The sequence below is a fragment of the Anneissia japonica genome, unplaced genomic scaffold, assembly GCF_011630105.1.
Source record: "Anneissia japonica isolate Jap-2015-1 unplaced genomic scaffold, ASM1163010v1 scaffold288183_len337429_cov161, whole genome shotgun sequence".
Taxonomy (NCBI): domain Eukaryota; kingdom Metazoa; phylum Echinodermata; class Crinoidea; order Comatulida; family Comatulidae; genus Anneissia; species Anneissia japonica.
In genome coordinates, this window is record NW_022702858.1 from 227996 (window position 1) to 249871 (window position 21876).

The following is a 21876-nucleotide window of genomic DNA, read 5'->3' on the forward strand; positions in this document are numbered from 1 at the left end:
AAAAGTGGGCCGATCGAGAGAAAACACTACCTTAGATGGTCCAGGCATGCCCAATGCGGAATATTTGTTTTCTTGATGCCCGAAAATACCCTCTAAGGTGTTTTGGGCAATCAATAATTTCTTTTTCTTTATTTTAATAAATTTTTTGTTTTACTTTTCAAAAGGGGGTGGAGCCTCTAAATCCACCCCTGTCTATGACACCCTGGGATTTACAAGCCTTCATGATTTTAAAAGCAGTTGTGTATTCTACATTATCTCAAAATACAATATTCTGAATACAAGCCACAATATTGCAGTATGTGTCATAGTTTCGTATTGCTGACCAAATGGAGTGCGAATGTATTTGATATTAGTTTACCCTTCCCATGAATGAACATTTTTTTTTCTGAAAAACAAATGCTTGAATACATTAATAGGCATTAAAAATATTTAAAATTCTAAAGAATTTCCAATGGCAATCCTGTGTCCATAGCTTGTTGCTTTTCCCAATCAAAAATATCCTTGGCTTAGAGAAATATGTGGTACTGTAAATATAAATATAGTAATTTGAGTAAGTGCACAGTTGCAGTTTACCCTTCCCCTAAATGAACAATTTTTTTTCCTGAAATACAAATGCTTGAATACAATAATAGGCATTAAAAATATTGATTAAAAAAGAATTTCAATTGACCCTCCTGTTACCAAAGCTTGTTACTTATATTTTATTAAAAAACAAAAATTTAATAGTAATAAATAAGATTTATAGAAAGTGCTCAAGGCATATTTGAGTAAGTGCAAAGATGGTAATATTACATTAATATTATTAATCAAAAATAAATGGAGAACCGTATTAAGTTTGGCTTAGAGAAATATGTAGTAAATATAAATAATAATTAATAGGATTTATAGAAGGTGCTCTATGAATATGTAAATAAATGCAAGTTGGTCATACTATATAATGTTAATGAAAGTGTTTGAGGAATATTTGAATAATTGCACTCAATCATGGTAATATTATAATGTTAATGAAAGTGTTTGAGGAATATTTGAATAAGTGCACATTTATTAATATTATTTTCATATTATTAATTATATACAAATGGAAAACTGTAATAACTTTGGCTTAGAAAAATATGTAGTAAATATAAATACAGTAATAATGATAAATAGGATTTATAGAAAGTGCCCAAGGAATATTTGAATAAGTGTACAATTGGTAATAAATGATTGTTAGTAGTTCGCGGTACTATGTACCATTTATTCCATGTTACTCACTTCCCTTAACATATTCAATTCACATATAGTAATAACATCTTAATGAATGTTGTGTTTACAGAGAAATATAATTAGAAATAATAACATGAAAGGGTCATGTAGTAAGCATAGCTTTAAAGCACATGACCCGTCTGAATTATGCACACATATTTTCTAGATAATCATTCATATAAATGTTGTGGTTCGACTTTAGAAAGATATCGAAAAGGGAGGTACAATCTTCCTTGAGTAGTTTGACTCAGTTGGTAATCAATCACAAGACATCTGTCTTGCATAAAAATATGTGTGCATAATTCAGACGGGTCATGTGCTTTAAAGCTATGCTTACTACATGACCCTTTCATGTTATTATTTCTAATTATTTCCCCACCATGACAAAAGGAAGTACAGTAACTGACAATTTTTCAAAAAACAGGTTTTTTAGTAGCTATCAACGAACAAATAATTTGGAACATATTGATATATTTGAGTATGCTCAAATCCCACTAATTAACAAGTAATTAGCAATACAAAAAGGAAGTAAGAGACTAAAAATACAGTAAAAACCACCAGAATAGGAAGCAGGTGACAAAATCAACATGCTCTATATTCCTTAATTACTCAATGCAATGCAAACAACAGTTGCTTCCTTTTGTCAAGGCGGGGCAGTATAGCATTCAATGTTTTATTTGCACATAGACCAAAGCGAACTATACGAAACAAAACCCTGCAAAATATACATTCTAAGCAAGAATTATATAATGCGTTATAATTATATAGTATATCGAGCATAACAACATTAGGCAAGTTAATACAATTTAACAACAATTCTGATATAACCTGGCAACACACCAACATCAGAAACAATTTGATGATTAAATAGCATAGCCTAAATGGTGTAATAACTTGTATTTACCTCAAGCTAGAGTCTGCTTAATTCACCAGTCTGTAAACTACGACTATTGAACACTCCAACAACACTTCTGAAACTACAGACTATTGGACACTCCAACAGCACTTCGGAAACTACAGACTATTGAACACTCCAACAACACTTCTGAAACTACAGACTATTGAACACTCCAACTACACTTCTGAAACTACAGACTATTGAACACTCCAACAACACTTCTGAAACTACAGACTAATAATGGCTACCAAAACTTCTGTAGCTTCAGACTATTACTGGCCACCAAGCTAACAGTATATTAATCACTAAACAAGGATATAACAATTATAAGTAATAACAATTACTCTCCATAGCGGAATGTAGAATAAGAACAATATTAACTTATGTAAATGTATAGCACAATAATATCCACAATACATTCAATACCAGCATTAGTACATATTATAATATAACATGCTTATAACTTATTGTATCAATGCACACATATCATTAAATTGAATTAACTACAGATTATAATATACACTTACATCATGGACTTCAGAACTGCATACTGCCAAAATAATGTGTGCAGGGCTTGCAGCGGAACAAACGAGAATTCGAATATGACAATACAATAACAATAAAGCAAACAATAATAGTTGAAGCGCAATCCCATCGCACGAACAAATTGCTATTCACTATTTTTATTATTATAAGATCACATTAATATCATGTTACATATTTATTGATTAAGTAGGTTCAAATACATTTAAAAAAAACTCCAATTCTATTGCTTTTTTTCATGTGGTCAGGTAAGCTATTCCATGTTGTACTACCTCTGTATACTACACTTTGCTGTCCTACATTAATTCTTCTTATAGGTATTTGGTAATCATGTTTGTTTCTTGTTTGATAATTATGGATGTTTTCCATCTTTTGAAATAAATTATTAAAAACTTTAGAAGTTGATTATTTTAATTTGTTTTACATATAGATCATGAATACTAAGCGAGTTATTTTCTTTAAATAGGCCGCCAATATGATGAAAATAATCAACTTTACACACAATTCTCATTGCTTTCTTTTGAAGCAAATGTAGTTTGTTTAATTCTGTTTGACTAGCTGAGCCCTACACAGTAATTGCATGGTTTATATGTCACGTGGTAATACTAGGGCATTGTAAATTGTTAAAAGTACTCTTTTTGGGAAGAAGTGTTTCAATCTGTTAATCATCGCAATCGCCTTTGAAATTTTAACTGCTACCATGTTAATATAGGTTTTGAATGTAAGTGATTGATCTAACCAAACTCCAAGAAATCTTACTTCTTATACATTTTCTATGATGGACCCGTTATTTACCAGTTCCAGACCGTTTATATCTATAAACGTGTTTCTGCTTTTATAGATGACAAATTTTGTTTCGTTGATATTTAAACCAAACAGAGAGCCGGTCAATTCGTTGTTTCACATTGAGTAGTCGTCCTTTACATCATTGTGTTATAGAAAAATTTTTTTGTCATCAGCAAACTGGATGAATGTTAAATTTTCACATACATTTACAATGTCGTTTATAAACATCAAAAACAACAGAGGGCTCCACACTTTATTTTACTTTTCAGAGAGTTACAGCTCTCAATATTTACATATTGTTCCCTATTACTTAGGTAGCTACGAAACCATTTTAGTGCTATACCTCTTATACAATAATGTTCTAGTCTATCCAGAAGTATGTTGTGGTCTATCGTGTCAAAAATTTTTATTTTTACTGAATTCTTTTTTGTAATACAGTATTCTGATTTTCTAGTTTTAATAAGCGTTGTTAATTTGTTTCTGAATTTTGTGTATTTATTTTTATTTGCGGGAGTTGGTTTTTTTTCTGTATGTACTATACAGGTTGTCTTTAGTTTCAATTGATTTTGCTATTCCCTTTGTAATCCAGGGGCTTTTCTGTTTTTCAGCCTTATATTTAACCTCTTTTATGGGAAACATTTATTGACTAAACCATTCAACATTAATGAATTTTAAAGCATTTTTTCAATTTTTCTCAAAAATCACAAAGGGAAGAAATCCAGTAATCCAGTTGGATGTTCCATCACTAATTTCCAGGAATATCATATTTCGAATTCTCTGATATTATCAATGAGGACATCTCTCAAAAGAGGGCGGTCTTCACCTGAAAGACAAAATATTTCAATTAAAATATGCTCTGTAAACTGATTATCAAAGCCCTGTATCAATTGAACCATTAATTCGTTTTAGGTTGGTTATTGTAGAAGCAGTTTGGCGAAGTTGGAATGGTTAGGTTTTTTAGAAATATTGCTACTAGCGGCCACTCTAAGTTGAGTATTATATTCTCATTCGCTTCTCACTACTGAAACTGGACTGGAGATAAGCAACAGCCACTGGACTGGAGATAAGCAATAGCCCCTATGGCTTAAGAAAGCATTTACTCTCTGTGGCGTAGCTAGAGGTTTTGGCGCTCGGGGGAAGGAATAGGAAATTGTGCCTCCCCTCCAATAATAATTATGTTATTTGTAAATAAATTTATATTGGTTGTATAGGCTTTAAGCATATCAGTACTGTACATCCGTACCATGCACTGTAAAAATAAACAAACTGTGTAAATAACATTATTTAAACACGAATAACTATTATTCTCTAATAGGCCTTGATTGTATGGTCTTTCTCTAACTGTTGAAAGTGTATTACGATGTTTGCAACTTTGTATACAACTTTACCGTTATCCTAATTTGTAAGGCTGTTGTATTTATCGCATACAGCTTAGTCTATAAATTTATCTTATAGTAGAGTCATGTAAGTTGCTGAATTTGTAACATTGTTTAAACGTGCAACTGCATTTTGCGTGTTTGCATCAGCAAATAAGTTGATAACATGATCAAAGTTCATTGCTTCATTGCACTCCACACTAAGGAGTGCCAAAGCAGCTCCTCGCTTGTCCCATTGTGGCTCTGAGGTATGGCAGTATGAGCTTGAGCTTGCTGAATGAGCGCTCACAACTAGCCATTGAAATTATAGCTACTGTCAACATGATTCGAATTGCTACTCGCAAGTTTGGAGAAACATTCTTATCACCGTACTGTACAATAAACTGAGTTCCACTGTGTATCAACATTTATAAATTTGCCAATAAAAACAACCACATTCAGATTCTAATTATAAACTAGAAAATATTCATGCCTGACGGCACATCAATTTCGTCATGTTTTTCTAAAAAGTGCTTATTATTTTTTTTACTCTCATACTGTCTTGCGAAAGGAGAAAGCGAGCAGTGTGACGAGCCTCAGTCTCAAACACCCAACCTTCCGATTGAAAGTCCAATGCCTTACACGCTGCGTCACACATTTTCACATTAATATTATTTTGTTATTTTTGCACTACCTGACAATGTTACTATCTTGCACATGCGCCTACAATTTGGATCATCATCAACTAATTCCTGGAGATATCTCACAAGCAGACGGCATTGTTCTTTCAGCAGCTTTTTGTCTACTGGCTTCGAATCAGACATCTGGAACAATGTGTCGATGATCGTTACATACTCGCAGATTGCAAAATATGACTGGAAAAATTTGAAAAATAAAATTTCAAGAATCAGTAAAGCATTCTAAAGCTCTGTCTAAACTATCTGTCTAACAAAAACATGTGGTATGCCCATATTTGGGTGTAATATGACATCATCATCCCTATATATGTTACTAGTCAAGCACATCATTTATAATTGAATACATTACCTTCTTTCACTTTTTCAATTTTTTTTTTACACAATTCATATACATTATTATTTTGCAAATCCTAAAATTTCTGCCAGTAAGGAGTTTTACAGAGAAAATAGTAAATCATAATTGTTTTTTATTTGGCTTATTGAAAAAGTTTACAACTTACAGTGACTTGGGTCAGGGGGGCCCAAGTGGATGTTTGATTTAACACTGAGGGCTTTTATACTGCTTTACGCTCAGTTTTAATATTACTTTTTACAGACGATCCTGTTTTAACCAGTTTTTACTGATGAAATATGTCCGGTTGTAACAGTGACACAGAGTTTTAGACAGATGTGGCTGCGCTGTCCACCTCGGTAGGGGTGCAAGGGCGAAACCCCCTTAAATTTCTAGCACCTTTATTAATTTGAATTTTTATTGTTTTTATTTTCTTGATATTTATTATAATTTTTCTTCTAAGCTTTATTCTTTTTCTTTGAGAGAAAATTGCCCTAAACCAATGACATTGTTAAAAGGCTGTAAAGATTGAGGCAAGCCTTAATGCAAATGATTATTTTTATAAGCTCTGCTTTTGTAATTGTACAGTAAATGTTTTATAACATGAAGGTTACGATCATAAACACTTACATGGCCATCAGCATTCTGAATTTTGTACACAGAGTGGACATATGGTCGCTCTTTGACACCAGCTCTATCAACTAACAATGTTGGTAGCTTATCCTCAAATTCAATTCCTTCATGTAGAGGGCTTTCTCCGAGTTTAGAAGGAATTTTACAGTTGAGCGGCACAATGGCAAAAAATTTGCATGGCAAGTTCATAGCCTCCATCTCTGTTTTCCATCTATCGTCTTTACTTATAGTCTCTTTCAGTTCTTAGGAAAAATGATCAGTACACATTTCAGAAAGATTTTTCGATGACATCTGACAGTGATTTAGATTCTTTCCAATCAGTGTAATTCTGCCTCATATTTTTGTTGTGCAATGGATACAGTGTGTTACAGTGTGTAATGTTTCTCTTTTTTATAATTAATGTTTTTTATAATATAAATTTGTCATATATTCAAATAAGTATTAATACTATGTTTATTAATAAAATAATAATAATAGTTTATATAGCACAATTAAACAACTTTTCTATGTGCTCGACAATAGGTAAGAAGACAACAAAAAAAGACAATGAAAAGCAAGGAAATGACAAAAAAAATTACCAAGCTAGCACCCTTACTGTAGTATGGGGTTACACCATCACCTATGAGCCTATAAACTAGCATAGACCTAATGATAGGTGTATTGTAAACTTTATCGAACATAATTCAATATTTTAAAATGTGAATTTAGGTGGTCTTCACAATTCTGGAATTGGATAAAAAAAAATTATTAATTTGTTCTACTGTACTGCTAAAAATTATTCTGATTCTAAAGAATATTATTCCACTTTTTATCCTAGCAATAACTTTGTAAATTTAATATTTATTTCTTGTTCATTTTTTTTGCTACTTGTTTTAAATCTTTCCTATATTAAATAATTAATATTTCTATTAGATTAATTGTAATAAAAATGAATTTAAAATGCAATGTATTGTATATTTGACAAATAAATGCTGTGGATTTCAGTGCATTCAATTTCATTATTTAGAAGGCTGTAAAAGATGCAAAGTTATAAATTTCCAGTAGGCCTAAACCAACTTACTTGGTAGGATGATCCTCAAGTATCCAGTGAAGTAGCTCCATGCCATGCCTTGCGCAACATTTGTGTTACTTGATTCATGGATCTCACTTACCTCAACTATCGACAGTGTCTGTAAGATAAAGCATATCCAACCTCATGTTATTTCAGATAACATCTAATGCACTTTCCAGGATATTTTTTTTTAATGTATCAAACAATGGGTAGTGTATAAGGCCCACAAATATTGTGTCCAGGATGGGACTGCTGATTTCCCCAACAACAGGACCCTTAAAGGAGGGTTAGAGTTAAAGTTAAACCCTTTTTGGTTTAACTCTTTATTTAGGATTTGAAAGGCATAATTTGATCAAATGTAAAGTATCACATTGTGTAAATGTGTACTTTTTTTCCATGTAATAAGCCATGAAATTGTTTGCATCTAGGGCTGAAGTAGTTCAAACTACAAAGCTCAACAACATTTGCAAGCCAGGGTATCCTAAGCATGGTCGACCAATGGTCAGTGCTTGGTTCGAAGAACACAAGGTTCAGAACCTAAATGGAAATAACTGCTAAACCACCTTGTGTTAATACATTTTGGTGGAATTCTAATTACTTTTTTAAAAACGTAATAAGGGCAGTAGGGTTTATTTTTATTTTTTTCGTCGAAACAACAGAATGTTGCTTTTAAGAGGAAGGGACTGTTTTCATTTAGCACAAATATTTTAAATATTTTATAAAAACTGGTTTAATTTATTGTTTTTTAAAGAAAGTGTATTTCCAGTCACAAAATTGCACATTTTTTTATGCAGTGTTGAAATAAATTATGAAGCATTTTTTTTATTCGCATCAATATTTTACACATTTTTGACGTAGGTGGACGTGACTATCTAACAGTTTTTTCTATGTGTAATGTTTATCAACTTAATTTTGAATGATTGTCATTTTGCCTTTACATTTGCTAATAAATCTGAAATGTTTTTTAGAGTAACAAGTAACAATTCCCGATTAATTGTTTTTGCTTTGCAATTACTTATACTATATGTGACATCTATGAAGTTTTAATGGTTTAAAATACTAACAATATGCTGGGTGAATGCATAACTTTTCAAAGATGGTTAGAGTGTTTATTAATAATTTTTTAAGAGCATTTACACAGAAAAAAAATACTTATGAAAGTGCCCTTTAAAGAGCCTGTTTGCTGACTTACAGTAAATAATTTAGTATTGTAAGCTTATTTCCCTCGAATTTTGAAGCACTGAAATTTAACAAGCACTGCACTAGACTTGCCACAAATCTCTTATTTTTTATTATTTTTCTCATTCTGGACAGCGCCACCAACAAGAAAGTTAATTTAGAGATAGACGGAATAATCGAGTATGGGACGCCAATTAAATTAGGTATGGCGCGCACTAAGTGCAATAAAGAGTGAGTAACCTAAAATTAGGGCCTGGAACCCAGGCTAGCACTGCACCAACAAGGATATTTTTTTTTTCACTAAACACTGCTTTTGAACAATTTCCATAGGTGCTAAGGCATTTTAGTACTCTACCATAACCCCAACCTTAACCACAACAGCAGTCCTGCTATCTTAATGTTAAGGCTAGAGATAGGGTGAGTACTAAAATGCATTAGCGCCGTTCCATAGTACTTATTACAGATATTCTACAAATAAATGTGCTGGTGCTAGTACTGTACAACTGATTTATGGCATTCTTTTAGATAAATTTATTTTGCACAAACCTTAAAACCAAACGCATAGTTTGTAATCAGGGTGACACCAACTGATGATATGAATGATAGCAAGTACAACTTGAGGTTCACATGCTCATAAACTTCAACATCAATCACCATGAAGTACATGATAACCATCAAAATATATGCTCCGGCTGATCTTTTGGTGAAGAACGCCTGGAAGCAGCTCTTGAAAGTCTGCCAGTACGAATTGTCATGGCGACTGCTAACATGCCGGAATTCCTCAGTGAACACGCAAAAGCATTCAATGAATTTTCCACAGATAGCGCCACAAAACGTGAAAAACAAAGCGAGGACACAGTGATACTTGTGAATTGGAGTATCTTTACAATTCTCGGCAGAATGGTTGAGACAAGCATGGAGTGCTCTCTTTAAGCTTTCTGGTTGCTCAGACTGGACTTCAATTAAATAGTAGATGATGAATAACACAATAAAAATACTTGCTGTCACCCCTGCCAAAATGCCTCGCTTTTTTGGTATCTCTCCGAACCCATTGGCTTCCAAGGGTGGATTCCTATGAAAAGTAAATCCAAATTAAAAACAATAAATAGTGTTAAATATGATTACATTTCGGTAATTTGTATCTTGACAAAAGTTGATGATAACAGAAAGTGTTTTGATATAATAGCTCTATTAAATTTACAAACACTTACCCCTGAATTATATTATTCAACCAGTTCCACATTTCACAGTGTTAATTTTCTGCTGATATCCAAGTGAGCTTATTCTGAAAAGTTACCAAAATAACATAATTATAGGAAATAAAGAAGATCTGACTATTCTTTTGAACATAATAATTTCTGCAGCTTGTTAATGTGTAGTGTCATTGGTTTTTTAATACATTTTTTTTATTTTACCGGCTTATATAAATTTCATTAATTCTATGATAACGCAATCCAAACTAAGTATAATTTACTTTTGTAAAAACAAAGTTGTAGGTACTAACCAGAGAGAATCAGACAAAACCACCATGGAAAATAAGCATCGGACAATGACCACCCATAAAGGACTATAGTCCTTTATGGGTGGTCATTGTCCGATGCTTATTAAAACGAATGGAAGAATTCATGCACACAGTGATTACTGAAACCTACAATGCTTATGTCAAAAGAATCAAAATAACTAAAGGAAATCACAGTGTAACCTATCCTACTGAATAAAAACAAGCTAACCCAAGACTGTCCATCCCACTGCCCACCCCACTTAAACAATGGTATACCATTGTTTAAGTGGGGTGGGCAGTGGGATGGACAGTCTTGGGTTAGCTTGTTTTTATTCAGTAGGCCCATTGTTTAAGTGGGGTGGGCAGTGGGATGGACAGTCTTGGGTTAGCTTGTTTTTATTCAGTAGGATAGGTTACACTGTGACTTCCTTTAGTTATTTTGATTCTTTTGACATAAGCATTGTAGGTTTCAGTAATCACTGTGTGCATGAATTCTTCCATTCGTTTTAATGACTGTAACACAACACAAAGTTCTAATACATTAATAACATTTTTTATGGTTATTATAACCATAAAAAATGGTTTAATTTGATAAAATTGAATTAAACTACTATAATAGTAGTTTAATTCAATATTATTTTAGAAATTCAACATATCGTGGCCCAGAGGCCAAAGTACAAGTTAAAATATTTCAAGGAGCAGCAGTATAAAATAGACATAAAAATAGAAACATATAAAAATGCAAAATATATAGAAACATCAGAAAAAGTACAATAATACACTAAACTGAGATACATACAAGAATAAAACAACCCAAATGACCAGGAAACAAAATGCAGATCAAAATATAGCATTAAAGAAAACGATGAACAACATCAAAATGGTAAACAATTCAATTGTCATGGTTTAATTATTATTATTATTACTATTATTATTATTATTATTATTATTATTTATAATATTATTATTGTTATTATTATTATCATCCATATTATAATCAAATTCAGAATTATCAACCCACATAACAAAGTACCATTTATGATTAATAAACTGTGCTATAATATTTCCTAGTATTTTAGTATTGTAACTTTATTTTTATTTATAAAAGGTCTTTTCAACAAACATAACTTATCCATCAAATTTGAAATGGTTGATACTTCTTTAACCAAATATGCAAAGTAGATTAAGTCCAACTCATATATTTATGTATCTGCTAATTCATCTTAATCACCCTTTTTAAAATTTATTAACTCTCTTGCTTTTTGCAATTGTTCCTATTATTATTAATGTAATTTACATTTTGAATGAAATAACAGCTATTTTGAATTGATATATCTATATAGATATTATTAAGGAGAGCATACTTAGTTTGTAGTTATTATTTGTCTACTTTTTGCTAACCCTTTTTTATTTTTAATGACAGGCCTACATACATTAATTTCTAAAAACTGTTATCAAATATAGGCCTATTTATTTAAAGTACAATACTACTTAATTATTGTATTGTTTGATTTTGATTTTGAAATAAAACACTTAAATGACACTACTGCCACCGCTTTTTAACAGTGGTATAGTCTATTTTGGGTGGTTTTGTCCGAGTGGGTTATAATCGAGGGTGTTTTGCTTTTTTACATTCTAGACTTCTTGTATCCCATATTTTCGCGGGAATACATCAAAAACTAGCTCAAATTTGTGTGGATATGAACACTGGAAAAGGGGCGCAGAATCGTAGAATTCAGTCATTATTTTGTCAAGAGATGGTCAAGGCATAATTTTCGGAAAATCTGCGTGAATATCGGGCTTTATATTTTCCGAAATGCGCCGACGAATTTCCGTTATTAGGCTAAATTTTTGCGCGTAGGATATAGGCCTATTCCGTGCCTATTCCCCGCGCAGGCCTTATTTTACCGAATAGAACTCAGTGGCTAAATGCCATAATAACTACAAAACAATTTTAAACAATTCTTGAAAAAATACAAAGTAAAAAGTACTAAAAACATAAATCATACCGAAGAAGTAGCAAAAAAAAAACAAAAAAAAACATAAGCATGAAGACCTGACCAATCCACGTCAGTACAAGAGAGCATTGATGTTGCATATTATATCTTACCAACGATAGAATTCAGTTAGTAGGTAAGAACTGTAAATAATAGAAATATAGATTTTTTGCTATCTAATCTGGATGTTTTTATATTACCTACAGTTATCCACTAAACAAACGTAAAATATACAAACGTATACAACTCAGCCGATCTATTGGTACCGTCAAACAGAATACTGTATTGATATTTCGTTTAAGGTGTGGTTTTTCTATCTGTGCTAAAAATAAATGACAAAGGGCATGCGTTGTGAGCACATAAATATTCAACAACATTATAATAATAAATGACGATATTATTATAACAATAATGCGACTCAAAGAAAACAAAATGGCTGGCTGACAAACACACACACACACACATTAAAAAAATGTAATTGTTATTCAAAGCGAGTGACTCGCCACCTAAAGGATGGAAGTGGAGTTTATATAGGCCTACTGTGAGGCTAACTACGAGTTATGTTTTTGTATAAGAGAGGAAATTAATCATGGATGTTTTTTCACATTTTGTTTTCATCCAACATGATTTATCTGATGAATGATGCTATGTGGCATGCTTTGAACTTTTTGAATTTTGAAGGCACGCGCATCCGTCAGGAACGGATCTGGGGGAATCGGCGTATGGGTTCGCCCCTCTAAATATTACTCGCGCCCCTTCTCCAGTCGTTCCCCCTCAAAATCACTTGCAATTAATTAAAAAATCACATAAAATCATCTTATTTTTCGAGTTGGCGCCCCTCAGCTGATCATCACTTCATCTACTCGCCACCCCCCCCCCCCCCACACCAATCAATTCTATGGAGGGTGTTTAGTTTTTTTACATTCAACTAGACTTCTTTGTATCCCATATATTCGCGGGAATACATCAAAAACTAGCTCAAATTTGTGTGGATATAAACACTGCAAAAGGGGCGCAGAATAGCAAAATGCAGTCATTATTTTGTCAAGAGATGGTCAAGGCCTAATTTTCGGAAAAATCTGCGTGAATATCGGCCATTATATTTTCCGACGAATTTCCGTTAGTAGGCCAAATTTTTGCGCGTAGGGTACAGGCCTATTCCCCGCGCAGGCCTTATTTTACCGATTGGAACTCAGTGACTCATTGCCATAATAACTACAAAACAATTTTAAACAATTCTTGAAAAAAAAAATACAAAGTAAAAAGTACTTGCAAAACATAAATTAAATCATACCGAAGAAGTAACAAAAAAAAACAAAAACATAAGCATGAAGACCTGAGCAACTCCACGTCAGTACAAGAGAGCACTGATGTTGCATATTATATCTCACCAACGATAAAATTCAGTTAGAAAGAACTGTAATTAATAGAAATATAGACTTTTTGCTATCTAATCTGAATGTTTTTATATTATCTACAGCTACTCACTAAACAAAAGTAAAATATACAAACGTATACAGCTCAGCCGATCAATTGGTACCGTCAAAGAGCATACGGATTTTCGTTTGAGGTGTGGTTTTTCTATCTGTGCTAAAAATGACAAAGTCGAAAGAGGGCAGGCTTTGTAAGCACAAAAATCAACAACATTATAATAATAAATGACGATATTATTATAACAATAATGCGACTCAAAGAAAACAAAATGGTTGGCTGACACACACACACACACACACACACACATTATAAAAATGTAATTGTTATTCAAAGCGAGTGACTCGCCACCTGAAGAATGGAAGTGGAGTTTATATAGGCCTACTGTGAGGCTAACTACGAGTTATGTTTATGTTATAAGAGAGAAAATTAATCATGGATGTGTTTTTGCACATATTGTTTTCATCCAGCATGATTTATCTGATGAATGATGCTATGTGGCATGGAGTTGCTTTGAACTTAGAACCAATTTTGAAGGCACGCGCATCCGTCAGGAACGGATCTGGGCGAATCGGCGTATCTAGTGGGTTCGCCCCTCTAAATATTACTCGCGCCCCTCCCCCAGTCGTTCCCTCTCAAAATCACTTGCAAGTAGTTAAAAATCACCTAAAATCACCTTATTTTGCGAGTTAGCGCCCCTCAGCTGATCATCACTTCACCTTTTTTTTGTCACCGGAAATTATATGGCACCAGACCAAAAAAAAAAAAATTTTTGCCCAGGCTCAGTGTTCTTATTTTTTGGAAGATTTCAGGCTCAAAATGTTCTTCGGTTCTTTTGTTTTTATTTTACGCACTTTTTGAATTTCAGAGTATTACAGTATTTTGTGAGTGGAAATGAAGTCTAATTTAAGATCAAACAGGACTAGGGAGATAGAGGGAGCACACAAAATATTAGTTAGCATTTTGATTTCACAATGAAGGTGATTTACTGAATTTATCATTACCAGGAAAGCAAAATAGAGGGGGGACAGGGAGGGACTTGCACAATTTTGGAAAGTAGATCACCTTAGCCCCACCATGGTTGTTGGGGGCTGAGGAAAGAAAATTTATGATTATGACACCTCTAGTTGGTCAAAAATGGCACTCTCAGACTGAATTTGAATATAATTTTCATTTTTTCCACTTTCAAATCGAAAAAAAAGGGGGGATGGTGTGCCGGCTGGGCCCCTTGAATCTGCCACTGAAATACTCATAAAAAGTTTTTAAAATTATCCTTCTAGTCATAATTATGCCCGCTTATATATTTCGTGCAAACCAACATTCATAAAAATAATGGTTTATTATCTACTGATTAGCTTGTGACGTATTCAAAATTCGAACCATGAAAAACAAATAAGCTTAAAACAGACATTAATTTTAATAGTCTTTTTGCATGTACAGTACTTTTAAAATCAATCAAGAGTTTTTTTGCTTTTCACCTCTTTTGTGTAAGTAATATTGCGACTACACTATAATTGTGAGTGGAAATAATGCCGTCTAATTTACGATAAAATAGGACTAAGGCGATAGGGAGCACACAAGCATTTTGATTTCACAATAAATTTGTGATTTACTTAATTTATCATTACCGGGAAAAGAAAATAGAGGGGGGGACAGGGTGGGACTTGCACAATTTTGGAAAGTAGATCACCTCAGCCCCACCATGGTTGGGGCTGAGGAAAGAAAATTTATGATTATGACACCTCTAGATTGCCGGAAATGGCACTGTCAGACCTAAATCCTAATTATAATTTTCCTTTGTGTTTTCCTTTTTTTTTTTAAATAATTTTGAAAAATTTAGGGTCGGCTCGGCCCCACTTGAATCCGTGACTGATTATTATGACGTCATTGCGAGATTGCGTCAACGTAACATGTCCGTGTCAAAGGCTGTATAATTATTGTTTAATAATGGCTATATAAAATTCAATTGACTAACTATAATTTTTTGAAATTAGGAAAAACAGTAATCCGTTGTATGTAGAAAATATTAAACACTAGTATATACGTACGGGGCATAATAATATACAAAAGGAATAAATCGTTTATAGTAGAAATTGTGCACTTTTAAGTTTATAAAAATATTGGCCTAATAAGTATACACGCTTCCAATTTTAACAATGTTCAGTAAATTGTTTTCACAATAAATTTAGCCTCTGATAACTGCTGCACCGATAAAATCGATCTAGTGGTTTCTGAGATGGTTACGAAATGTATAAACAATTGCGTTTTTACACTCGGTTTTGGACCGGAAAATACGTACCGCACTTGGAAAAGTGAAAAGAAAAAATTCATAAGTCATGCGTAATTGTTATTCTTTCCATTCACTTTCAAAAGTGGGGTTTCAATTATAGAAGATTGGTGAAAAGTGGAGGGGGGACAATCGATATGATGGTCCCCCCCCCCCTACTTTGAAATGTGGGGGACGTGTCCCCCACGCCCATGCCATGCAGTCATCATCATCAAAAATGATTTGCACATTATAATGATGATTATCCTGATGATGTTCTGATAAGCAACTCATTTTCCTGGGTGACCTGATCAGCAGTGCAAAAAGGTCCCATAACAGTCACCGCCAGGGCCCCACAAACTCTGTGACGCCACTGTCGATAATTATAATGAAACGATAATCGTAAACAACAATTATAACGAAAGGATAATCACAACAAAACGACAATCCTGGCGACAATCACAAGGAAAAACGAATGAGAATCAATAAATGTTGAATCTTTTAAAAAACTACTGAAAACATATCTTTTTTCAAAACTAACTTGAGCTAATTGCTTCAAATCATTATTCAACTCTGTAAACGCTATGACATAGTTTTCTATGAATAGCGTATATAAATACTAATACTAATACTAAATAGGAGAAAATTGAATCATTTATATATGGTGTTTGATTTTCAAAGGTGAAAAAGATCAAATTTGATTAACACATTTAATTGTACCTTTTTATTAATTAAATGATACTGTAACTGTCATTATGATACTTAGGAAAAATTTTAGCAGGAAACAGAAAATCAGTTTTTAGATTTATACAAATTGACCATGATTTCAACCCATTGCAATGCTTATACCACATTTTTGTTTTTATAAATTTAAAGCCTTGATTGATTTTCACACTTCAGATTCGACATGTCTCTGTCACACTCACAGTTATCTGCTTCACTTCACAACATCCTGCAGTATTATTGACCATGAGAAAACATGTTGGGTCAAAATATGATTCCTTTTCTTAATATTGCAGTGGCGGAGATGGGGAAGTGGGATTTTCCCTCTCCCCCAATAATTTTCTTCCCACCACAAAAAAAAAAAAAAAGAAAAGAAAAACCACCATTTGTCGGAGATAAAAAAAAAAGTACTTTCTACATATTAGTATTTTCTACAATTTGTCCACCACTTCTTTTATTATTTATAACATGCTGTAACAGATCAACGATTTAGAAATGCTTTCCTAAAAACAATCCTTAAATTCAGTAGACGAAAAAACAAACAAAATCAAATAAGCTATATGTTACTACTTAACAAGTACTTTTTAAATTTTGATTTTTGTAGTCTTTTCCATGCAAAATTATGTCCTAGTATTACACTACACTATAAAGATGATGATAATATTTTTTCCAAAGTATCAGGTCTGAATAAAACTGGTGTGCTACAATTGAGCAACTTAAAATACAGTAAAATATAAAATCAAATTGTAGGCTGGATTTCAATCATAATGTATTCATATAGAATTTTGTATTGTTATAAATTCAGCGTCTGTTTTTGTTACGTTGTTGAATTTGGATGGGAATTAAATCCCACAACAATACAATACTATTGAACGCCATGCAAATAAGTATTATGGAACGCCATCGGTGCTAAAATAGATTCATAGTTAAACTTTTTCACTGATTAAGACAAATTTAGGGACTGGAACTTTGTCTAGATGGCTGGTAAGGTTTATAGAGAATGAGAACAAATGTAACTAATACTGTATATTTTCTTATTTCAATTTCAATTAAAAATACATTAAATAAAATAAAAGCATGGGAAAAATACCAAAGAAGTGTTTGGTGGTTTTCCTATGAAAAGTCTGTTCACACTTAAAAAGTAACACAAAGTAGTGTTAATGCAATAACGAGTAAAAAACAATTAAAACATTATAGACAAGTCAATCATAATAGGAAAAAAGATTAAAATATTAATAAGGTATTAAGTAAAAACAAATCAATTATCATGGTTTAAATATTATTATTGTTATTATTATGATTATTATGATTATTATTATTATTTATATTATTATTATTTATATTATTATTATTCATAATATTTTTATTATTATTATTGTTGTTGTTGTTATTATTATTATTATTATTATTATTATCATCATCATCATCATCCATATCATAATCAAATTCAGAATTATCAACCCTCTTAACAAAGTACCATTTATGATCAATTAACTGTATTATAGTATTTCCTAGTATTTTAGTATTGTAACTTTATTTTTATTTATAAAAGGACTTTTCAACAAAAATAACTTATCCATCAAATTTGAAATGGCTGATAGCTTCTCTAACCAAATATGCGAAGTAGTTTAAGACCAACTCATCTGCTAATTCATTTTAATCACCCTTTTTTTTAATTTGTTAACTCTTCTTCTGCTTTTTGCAATTGTTCCAATTATTATTAATGTAATTTACATTTTGAATGAAATAACAGCTATTTCGAATTGAATCTATATAGATATTATTAAGTAGAGCATGCTTAGTTTGTAGTTATTATTTGTCTACTTTTTGCTAACCCTTTTTAATTTTTTAATGACAGGCCTACACACATTAATTTCTAAAAACTGTTATCAAATATATAGGCCTATTTATTTAAAGTACAATACTACTTAATTATTGTATTGTTTGATTTTGATTTTGAAATAAAACACTTAAATGACCCTACTGCCACCGCTTTTTAACAATGGTATAGTCTAATATGGGTGGTTTTGTCCGAGTGGGTTATAATCGAGGGTGTTTTGCTTTTTTACATTCTAGACTTCTTTGTATCCCATAGCTCAAATTTGTGTGGATATAAACACTGCAAAAGGGGCGCAGAATCGCAAAATGCAGTCATTATTTTGTCAAGAGATGGTCAAGGCCTAATTTTCGGAAAAATCTGCGTGAATATCGGCCATTATATTTTCCGAAATGCGCCGACGAATTTCCGTTAGTAGGCTAAATTTTCGCGCGTAGGATATAGGCCTATTCCCCGCGCAGGCCTTATTTTACCGATTGGAACTCAGTGACTCATTGCCATAATAACTACAAAACAATTTTAAACAATTCTTGAAAAAAAATACAAAGTAAAAAGTACTTGCAAAACATAAATTAAATCATACCGAAGAAGTAACAAAAAAAACAAACATAAGCATGAAGACCTGAGCAACTCCACCTCAGTACAAGAGAGCATTGATGTTGCATATTATATCTCACCAACGATAAAATTCAGTTAGAAAGAACTGTAAGTAATAGAAATATAGACTTTTTGCTATCTAATCTGAATGTTTTTATATTATCTACAGCTACTCACTAAACAAAAGTAAAATATACAAACGTATACAGCTCAGCCGATCAATTGATACCGTCAAAGAGCATACGGATTTTCGTTTGAGGTGTGGTTTTTCTATCTGTGCTAAAAATGACAAAGTCGAAAGAGGGCAGGCTTTGTAAGCACAAAAATCAACAACATTATAATAATAAATGACGATATTATTATAACAATAATGCGACTCAAAGAAAACAAAATGGTTGGCTGACACACACACACACACACACACACACACCCACACATTATAAAAATGTAATTGTTATTCAAAGCGAGTGACTCGCCACCTGAAGAATGGAAGTGGAGTTTATATAGGCCTACTGTGAGGCTAACTACGAGTTATGTTTATGTTATAAGAGAGAAAATTAATCATGGATGTGTTTTTGCACATATTGTTTTCATCCAGCATGATTTATCTGATGAATGATGCTATGTGGCATGGAGTTGCTTTGAACTTAGAACCAATTTTGAAGGCACGCGCATCCGTCAGGAACGGATCTGGGCGAATCGGCGTATCTAGTGGGTTCGCCCCTCTAAATATTACTCGCGCCCCTCCCCCAGTCGTTCCCTCTCAAAATCACTTGCAAGTAGTTAAAAATCACCTAAAATCACCTTATTTTGCGAGTTAGCGCCCTCAGCTGATCATCACTTCACCTTTTTTTTGTCACCGGAAATTATATGGCACCAGACCAAAAAAAAATAAATAAATAAATAAATTTAAAAAAAAAATAAATAAATAAAAAGGTCTAATTAAAACATCTGTTAAGAGCAAGCAAATCTTATACACTTTTTTTTATATAAGAACCAGTAAAATTTTGCCCAGGCTCAGTGTTCTTATTTTTTGGAAGATTTCAGGCTCAAAATGTTCTTCGGTTCTTTTGTTTTTATTTTACGCACTTTGTGAATTTCAGAGTATTACAGTATTCATTGTACTGTACCGGAATGTAGGCATAAGTTGAATAATTGCTCCTGAAAAAAGGCCTGGAAAAAATGGCCCGAGTAAAAAAGGCTCCGCTAAAAATGGCTCCAACTGACAGGAGGTACACCTACTGTACTGTAGAATAGAGAGTATTATGAAATCACACCTACTGAACTTAAGGTACAAATAGGCCTATAAGATTTGGGGTTTTTTTTTTAAATAAAAATTTCATTTGACATTTTATCTGATCCTCAATTTGTTCTTATTTTGTTCTTAATTTTTAAGCATTGTCAGCCTCATTGTTCTTATAAAATGTGTTCTTATAAAAAAAAAAGTGTCATTATGGTCTGTACCGGCAGTCATTTCTCCATGGCACAAAATACATAATTATTTCTCAGGTCAAAGTTCTTTACCGTTCATGGTCTTACTCTTAAGGTGCAATGCACTATAAAATGCTTTTTGAAATTATGAATATAGGCCCAGTATATACCTTTTGTTAAATGTTGTTTAGTTTTTATGCATCGTTGAAGATAATTTACATCCCGCTAACACCATCCATGCTTCACTTCACAGCAATCAAGATTTTTTTAAACTTGAATCCACAACACTCGTAGGCCTATCTTTCTTGTTTCATTCAATTTGATTTCCATTCAATGATATTAAGTAGGGCCCCACGGTATAATGCCTTACGAAAATACTTTTTGAAAACCAATTTCTAATGCGAATTGAAATATCGACGCGCACGTTTTTTTTAAGTTCGTTGAACTACGTTTTACGGCTGGCCAAAAGCCATTCTTTGCTACCTGGGTTCGTGATTAATCGTTCAGCTATTAAGAGGACTTGTCAATATAGTTTTCTAGTTATTCAGAACTACAGGATTTTCAAAGGCTTTTTAGCTGCAGATCCCGGCTGGCGGCTCCTCGACAAGCCTGTATAAGTTTTTTGATTGTGTCCATGTTGCTTGATTTGGTCTGGATATAATATAATGATTAAATATTATAGAAGCCACTCAAATTGGTTTACCACGATATCGTATATATTGTGTATTTTTGCCGGGCCCCCTGCACTCCGACCAGGGACCTTTTGTGTGTCCCTGTCCCCAGCCATGGCTCACTTTGCACTCATTAATCCCAAAAGACTCTACCGTGCACGGTAGTCATCAAAAATGATTTGCACATTGTAATGATTCCTGATGATGTTCTGATAAGCAACTCTGCATTCAGCTTCCTGGGTGACCTGATCAGCATTGCAAAAAATGCCCCATAGTCACCGCCAGGGCCCCACAAACTCTGTGACGCAACTGTCGATAATTATAATGAAACGATAATCGTAAACAACAATTATAACAAAACGATAATCACAACAAAACGACAATCCTGGAAAAACAAAATCACAAGGAAAGACGAATGAGAATAAATAGAAGAAAATGGAAACATTTATATATGGTGTTTGATTTAGCCAAAGGTGAAAAAGATTATATTTGATTAACATGTTTAAGTTTGCCTTTTTATTAATTAAATGATAGGCCTATTGTGTCATATGATACTTAGGGAAAACTTTAGCAGGAAAAAGAAATCAGTTTTTAGATTTATACAAATTGACCATGACTTCAACCCATTGCAACGCTTTTACAACATTTTGGTTTTTATAAATTTAAAGCCTCGATTGATTGACACTTAAGATTCGGCATGTCT

General features: G+C 32.7%; 1 protein-coding gene across 1 annotated transcript; it reads right to left on the reverse strand.

The window, feature by feature from the left end:
• Positions 1-4233: 4233 nt before the first annotated feature.
• LOC117104088 (stimulator of interferon genes protein-like) lies at positions 4234-12544 on the reverse strand. Its single transcript, XM_033244745.1, has 8 exons — positions 12418-12544; positions 9931-10004; positions 9266-9791; positions 7550-7658; positions 6487-6731; positions 5522-5702; positions 4969-5139; positions 4234-4295 (listed from the first exon to the last, which is right to left on the reverse strand). The coding sequence occupies exons 2-8, from the start codon at positions 9960-9962 to the stop codon at positions 4234-4236; spliced, it is 1326 nt and encodes a 441-aa protein (XP_033100636.1). The 5' UTR covers positions 9963-10004; positions 12418-12544.
• Positions 12545-21876: the final 9332 nt, after the last annotated feature.

Excerpts from the sequence above, each read along its gene's own strand:
- LOC117104088 (XM_033244745.1), bottom strand. The coding sequence starts at position 9,962 with ATGTGGAACTGGTTGAATAATATAATTCAGGG. Across the intron at positions 9,792-9,930 it reads TTGAATAATATAATTCAGGG|GAATCCACCCTTGGAAGCCA; the intron begins GTAAGTGTTTGT and ends TACTTTTCATAG. Across the intron at positions 5,140-5,521 it reads CAAGATAGTAACATTGTCAG|TTGTGAGCGCTCATTCAGCA; the intron begins GTAGTGCAAAAA and ends TTCAATGGCTAG.